This window comes from Sinocyclocheilus grahami, unplaced genomic scaffold (assembly GCF_001515645.1).
Source record: "Sinocyclocheilus grahami isolate Dianchi unplaced genomic scaffold, SAMN03320097.WGS_v1.1 scaffold592.1, whole genome shotgun sequence".
NCBI classification, from domain to species: Eukaryota; Metazoa; Chordata; class Actinopteri; order Cypriniformes; family Cyprinidae; genus Sinocyclocheilus; species Sinocyclocheilus grahami.
The window spans coordinates 817,488-825,068 of NW_015505771.1; the positions used below are offsets into that span (position 1 = coordinate 817,488).

General features: G+C 34.6%; 1 protein-coding gene across 1 annotated transcript in view; it reads left to right on the forward strand.

The window, feature by feature from the left end:
- The first annotated feature begins 749 nt into the window (after positions 1-749).
- LOC107557186 (rap guanine nucleotide exchange factor 1-like) overlaps positions 750-7,581 on the forward strand; it is a 34,163-nt gene continuing 27,331 nt past the window's right edge. The window contains exon 1 of the mRNA XM_016240510.1: positions 750-782. Coding sequence (XP_016095996.1) covers positions 750-782 — 33 coding nt within the window. The remainder of the gene's footprint in view (positions 783-7,581) is intronic.

Sequence of the window (7,581 nt, forward strand, 5' to 3'; positions counted from 1 at the left end):
AAAAATGCTTCTACAAACAAAGTTTCATCTGCAGATATGGTCTTTTTTAGGGATCTCTGTCCCTTTGTGCATACAGACATCTGACTGCTAAGTAGTGATTGTGTTTTCCAGCAATAGTGTGCACCCTTAAATTACAGAGAAAAGAAGGTCAGGGAAAAATCTGTAGATGGAAAAATCTGCATACAAGTTCTTTGTGCATTTTTCTTCTTGTTACTGTTTATTTACTATTTATTCAAGTTTTTTAAGGTATCTAATATTTTGCTACTTAATTTCCATGATCTAAATATTCTTAAAAAATTTAAATTTAAAGTTGGTTGTCATTTGGAAGTGTGTAGGCATTCTTACATTATTATGCTCTTACATTATGATTATATATTCAGTGGCATAAAATGGTCTTTAAAATGACAATAATATCGCTTATCGCAATTATTTCTGGGGCAATATATCACACAACAAAAAGTTGTTATTGTGACAGGCCTAGCTGTGTCCTACGCTGTGAAAATTAATTTTTTATTTTCACTTCCGAAAGATGAGGCTGCAAAGAATCAGTGGTTTGAATTCATTTAGCAGTACAACCCCAAACCTTTTTTGTGTTCCCGTCAATTTACTGCCGACTGCTTCTCTAATCTCAAGGATTCACAAAACGCTTGCTCTTGAATGATGGCTCAGTACCCAGTTTATTTGAACCAACCTGTAAGTACGATAAATAATAGATGTTTATTTCTGTCGAGCATTTAAAATACGGAACTATGGCAATGGGCGTATCGTTTCCGTCACACTCGGTACGCAGTAGACCAATCACAACAGACTGGGCCATCTGACCAATCAGAACAAAGTAGGCTCACAGGTAGGAGGGGTTTAAAGAGACTGAATCTTAGAACTGCTTTGAACGAATCGTTTGAGAATCGTTGGAAAATGAGGTGATATTGAATGCATATTTTGAGAAAATGAAAGCATTTTTTCACTTTGCATGCATGCAAACCTATTGTAGGAGACACTCAAAACAATATTAACTCCCTGTATATAAACATAATATAATATGTTTACTCCCAAGTTATTTCATCTATAATGTTCTCTAAACGTTACCACAAAAATGTTATATATTGTTGGAATGTTCGGAAGATGGAATGTTCCCTTAATGGTCATATAACCAAAAAAAACAAAAAACTTTTTAAACACATAAAAACCTAGATGTTTGACCGTTCAGAAATAACTACTTCCTAACTCAATAGGAAAAATTAGCAACACGTTCTTAAAGCATATCTTTGTTAACTGGGATGCTGGGATGTCTTTTGAATTATACAGTCTACCATTAGAGACTAACATAGTAATGTTAACCAGTTAAATTTTGATCTATTTAAAATGGTTGTAGGTTTTAAAGTACTATGTATATTATGTGTGAAACTGATGGTTTATCTTTATCTATGCTTTTTAATTCTTTTGTGGCTGCATAGAATTATGGGATATGTAGTTTTTATCACACAAGAGTGTTGCCTCGTAAGCTGGCTATAAGTGAGTAGTACTTTGACAACCTTTGTTGCTTTTCTTCATCAAAATGCATATAAACGAATTTGCATAATCACATTTACAGTCCTCTAAATATCAATAGCACTTTTCTTTCACAGCAATTCTTTGTTTACAACCCCAATTTGGAATATTAGGCATAAAGATAATTCCACTGGTAACTAGGATTCTATGCTGGTGCCAACCACATTCATTGACTCATTGACATGAGTAGAAGGAAGCATTTAACCTCTGTTTGAGACCTGTAACTTTCCTTTGACCTCCAGGCTGTAGTTTACCATTAATTTTCCCAGTTTCACATCTGTTCAGTTCCTCATCATTCAGTTTTTCTTTTTGTAAAACATCAATCTGTACTTCCATTCAACCTCATAAGACATGTTGATCGATTCTAGGTGAAACATTAATCCTTGTTTTAAAAACTCTCAGTAAAATGATGTAACCCACTCTGTTTTCCACAGAGCTCTTGTTGCAGAAAGCACATTTCCTTGAAAAGAAAAAGAAGACAAATGCAAGAACCCACAGGCACACAAAACAAGAACTAATCCCTGACCTGACAGGCAGGAGAGGAAAAGCTATGAATTAATCTAAGAGAAAGATCACAAATAAAATCAGCCTAGTGGTGATCGTTCACTGGCAGGCAACTGTATCCCATATGTCTCTCTTCCTCTGAAGAAATGGAATGAAATTGCAGAGCGCTATTGAATGTAATCATACATTTGCTAAAGAGTGTGAGAGAGGCAGTCACATCCCATAACAGACTAATCTATATCCCTTAAACGCTGCCCGGCTGTCAAGAAAAGGAGAAAACGGGATCATTTAGGAATTTGTGCTGAGTCAAGTGTTTTCCTCCATAAAAGAGCCACACTGAAGAGCTGACAGCGATGACCTCCACCTGTCACCTCTTATAACAACCAGAAACAAAGTGTTTCTTGTTTTCTTTATTTAAGAATGAGTCATGCACTGATTGAAAGCACTAATGTGAAAAAAATGAACCAATGATTGTCTTGCTGTTCACCAGCACGTACAGTATCATCTTGGTCCTTTTCCTTTCACTAGTTGCCATGTGAATAAAAAAGTTATTGGTGCCAATAAACAATGTTGATCTGTTCTTCACACAAAGCCATCAAATGATTATTAAAAACAAAAAACCGGCGACTGGTCAATCAGATGCTATAGTGACTATAAAAGGAATAATGTGTTCATTAGGCATCGCTAGTAATGACTAGTAATGTCATTGAAATAGAAAGACTGAAATAGTATTTATTATTAAAACGTTCTCTGATAATCTTTGAAACATATTTTTTTTTACAGTGTATGATGGAAAGGATACACCAAGAAGCCTTGACGGATTTTACACAGAATGTGAGCTGTGTTAGTGTACAAACTGTGCCCATTCGACCAAAAGCGCTGCCTCATAATTTGACTTTTTTTAAAGGTGAAAATATTTTCAGTGTTCCTCCGCACTTTGATTACAGTGTATACTTCGTCATATCCATACTGAATAGTGAGCGGAGGGGTGAAACCAGCCCCGCAGAGACGGCGTTCCGATGAGGGGGAGTCATTACAAATTCTTTTTGATATAGGAAATGTATTTGAATATCTTTCAAGCTGTCCCACTCCCAATTTTTTCATATATTATTTAAACTTAAGTTTGTCGTTGCGGGGTTTGATTTTGCAGTGTACAAAGAATTCACGCTAAACAAGCATTTTCCAAAAAAGAAAAATTACCTCTTGGCCTCATATACATCGAAATGTCGTTATGATCTGAAAGCAGCCGCCCACACTGTCTCCGACTGTGATTTTAAACTTCAGGAGACGAAATGTGGGATTGTGGGTGTTTGGATTGAATCCCTGTCCATGTGTCTATTCTTGTCATTTTTAGCAGTTTTTTCGTAAAATACAATCAACTAAATGATGCCATCAAAGGAAATTTAGGTAGCGTTTAACACTAAGCGTAAATAACTAAAGGTAATAGAGTTTTAGCAAGGTGAGCACATTCAGGAAATTCATGTGATATTTACATCTAGTCAGCCAAGCTAAAGTTTTTGCAGTATTCTAACTCCAACCAGCTCCAAGAAAATCAACACATGGCTATATAGATTTTGTGGATTGTGTCTTGCTTGAAGCAATTAATGAAAGAATTAACACAATTACAAATAAGTTATTAGGCATACAGTGGAGTGCATAAGTGATCTTTTTATGTACCTGTGAGTTAGATGTATTGCCTTTTCAAGACAAATACAGATTACTTTTTTTCTTTCTTTAGTTGGGCATACAGAAACATAATATTTTAACATTAATAATAATACTAATATTTTTATTGTTATTTGTGCCATTATATTTATGCAAATTAAAAAATATCTTACTTAACCTCTAATTAACATTGGCTGTTTTTCTGTAGAGACCCACTAAATGGTGACATTTATCAATAGAGATATTACAGAAAGAATAGCTGATAGTTTAATAAATCTGATAAATGAAGTAAAGAAGTTAATGGTCAAACTACTATACTGTTACTGGTCTATCTCTATTTGAAATAAATAGAAACATTTTAAAACAAAAAAAAAGAATTATGATGTGAAATGAAGAATAAAATAAATATAAAATATGAAATTAAAATATAATATTTGCACTATTTTTAGGTCACTATCTCTACTTGACAAACATAAACATTAAAATCCAAGAAGACTGATGTGAAATTTGTAAATATAATATTCAAATATGAAACTAAAATAGAAATATCATGCAGTCTTATTTAGTTCACTATTCGAATAGAAGCAAATATGTTGCACAGACAAAAAGGGGGTCAAAACCAAATACAAAAGAGATTTTAAAATGTGTATTAGGTTAAAAAAAAAAAATATATATATATATATATATAAGCACTAGTGGTTTCTAACTATACTTGATATCACAATGAAAATTCACTTTTAGATTCAATCCAGAAACGTAGAGACCCACTAAATGGTGACATTTATCAATAGAGATATTACAGAAAGAATAGCTGATAGTTTAATAAATCTGATAAATGCAGTAAAGAAGTTAATGGTCAAACTACTATACTGTTACTGGTCTATCTCTATTTGAAATAAATAGAAACATTTTAAAACAAAAAAAAGAATTATGATGTGAAATGAAGAATAAAATAAATATAAAATATGAAATTAAAATATAATATTTGCACTATTTTTAGGTCACTATCTCTACTTGACAAACATAAACATTAAAATCCAAGAAGACTGATGTGAAATTTGTAAATATAATATTCAAATATGAAACTAAAATAGAAATATCATGCAGTCTTATTTAGTTCACTATTCGAATAGAAGCAAATATGTTGCACAGACAAAAAGGGGGTCAAAACCAAATACAAAAGAGATTTTAAAATGTGTATTAGGTTAAAAAAAAAAAATATATATATATATATATATAAGCACTAGTGGTTTCTAACTATACTTGATATCACAATGAAAATTCACTTTTAGATTCAATCCAGAAAGAGAAAAGTACGTATAGATCAGTTTTAGAAATAGATTACATATTTTGATATAACAGTAAGCACAGGTAAGCGTTATATAAGTCAGGTATACATGTTTGCAGTGGTGGGAGACAAAAGACTTTGTTCTTTTTGGGGGGCTCGTCATTATTATCAGTATCCGAAAAGCTAAAGTAGGACCAGCCTAGAACTGTATTCTTGCCCTGTGAGCTGCTTTGTAAATGAGCTGCCCCGTGGATCTGTTTCTCTGCCGCCCGTCAAATGTTCTCTGTCTTTCCCAGAGTTACTAAAGGAGCTGTTCTGCTCTGCCTATCAAATCCTGCTTAATCTCTCTTTAAGAACACAGCCTTTCATCTCTCCAGCCCCTCATGGGAGAAACCCATTTAGGACCATCACCGTAGGGTCATTCCTTAAGGTCGAAGAAGACGTGCTGTTAGATGCACAGCACTCTCGCCAAAGTGACAGTAAGGACGGCATGTGTCCTGATATTAACCGAGGACAAAGAGCCATCTGAAGTGTCACTGGTCTGTGTTCTGATGGGAGGTAAAGGCCATGCGGTGCATCTGAAAACTCTTGTATATATAAACATTTAGATGTGGCTGACAAACACAATCGGACATGCAAACTGATTTTACAGGGTTTCTGGGGGTCTTAAATGGGTCTTAAAATGTCTTTGGTCTTCCACAAATTAAGGCCTTGAAGAGATAGTTCACCCCAAAAATAAAAATTCTATCATTTATTCACCGTTAAATTAATTCTTCTTCCGTTGAACGTGTGGGTAACCAAACAGTTGTTGGTCCCCAATGACTTCCATAGTATGAAAAAATATTATAGAAGTCAATGGGAGAAAAGTTATCTTTATCAGCACTTTTGTGTTGTTTACCTGTACAAACATCCTTGAATCAAAGTATATTTACTTAAGATGCAAAATGAACATTGAAGTTGTTTTATTTATTTATTTATTTTTGAGAAATTGAATAAAATTAAGTGAATTTATGCTTAAAACATTAACAAATATCTGTCAATGGGATGTGAAAACGTGTTTCCCCTCTGAATTGTTGATTTTTCTGAGCCCATTGGCAGATATTTTGTTATTTAAATAATTAAATAATTCACATAAATACATTTCTCATAAATCAAGACTTGTATGTAATTTTTGCATGTCTTGAGTTAAGATTTTTTTTGACATTTGCACTGGAAAACAAGACATAAATACAGAGGAAGAACATTACTGTTGTGCTTTGTGATCAGAAGTTACAGTAAAAGTTATTTCCATATTCTTTTAAGCTCCCTTTTTTCTGCTAAATTAATTAAAAGGTAATGGTGATCTCTTGGAAGCTGTATTTTCAAAATTTTCAACATTACATTTAGAGAACATATTGTGTTCCCTTTAATTAATTTTTTCCTTTGGTCTTAAAAAGGTCCTAAAACGTCTTAAAGGGGTCATATGATGCTGCTAAAAAGAACATTATTTGGTGTAATGAAATGTGTTTATGCGGTTTAAAGTTCAAAAAACACATTATTTTCCACATTCTGTACATTATTGTTTCTCCTCAATGTCCTGCCTTTCTGAAATGCGTTGATTTTTACAAAGCTCATCGTTCTAAAAAAGCGAGGTGTGCTGTGATTGGCCAGCTATCCAGTGCGTTGTGATTGGCCGAATACCTCAAGCGTGTGACGGAAATGTTACGCCTCTACCATACTGTGATGATGCCCTGTCAGGCCGGAGCGATGAGACAAAAACATGAAAACCCATTATAAACGAGGCATTCGTTGCATCCAGTGGGGACATAATTATGGATTATAATATCTTATACTGTCTTTTTACGCGTTGCGTTGCATCGCGCCGCGTAAACATAAAGCCATGTCTGCATTTGTGATCGGAGAAATGACAAACAACAAGCCCTGCTCTACACTGCCCAAAAAACTCGACGAAGGAGCGTCCGGACCCCCATGTTGTTCCAAACCCGTAAAAGCTTCGTTCATTCGTCTTCGGCTTGTGACTGTTCCACTGACTGCCAAGTAAATAACACTGTCAAGGTCCAGAAAAGTATGAAAGACATCGTCAGAATAGTCCATCTGCCATCAGTGGTTCAACTGTAACGTTATGAAGCGACGAGAATACTTTTTGTAGGCGAAGAAAACCAAAATAACGACTTTATTCAACAATTCGTCATCTCTGTCTTTCCGCATCACCGTAGCGCCATTTTGGAGAATAACCACTGAATGCAAGCAGTGTACACTATTCTGTGTCGGCCCCGCTGCACGGATGCGCTGTTTTCGTTCAAATCAAAGCATAAATAAACGTAGAAAACGTATCCTTGTTTCACGGCTCACACAGAATAGCATACGCTGCTTGCATTCAGTGGTTATTCTCCAAAATGGTGCTTACGGGGATGCAGAGACACGCAGAGGAGACAATTGTTGAATAAAGTTGTTATTTTTGTTTTCTTCGCATACAAAAAGTATTCTCGTCGCTTCATAACGTTACGGTTGAACCACTGATGGCAGATGGACTATTCTGACGATGTCTTTCATACTTTTCTGGACCTTGACAGTGT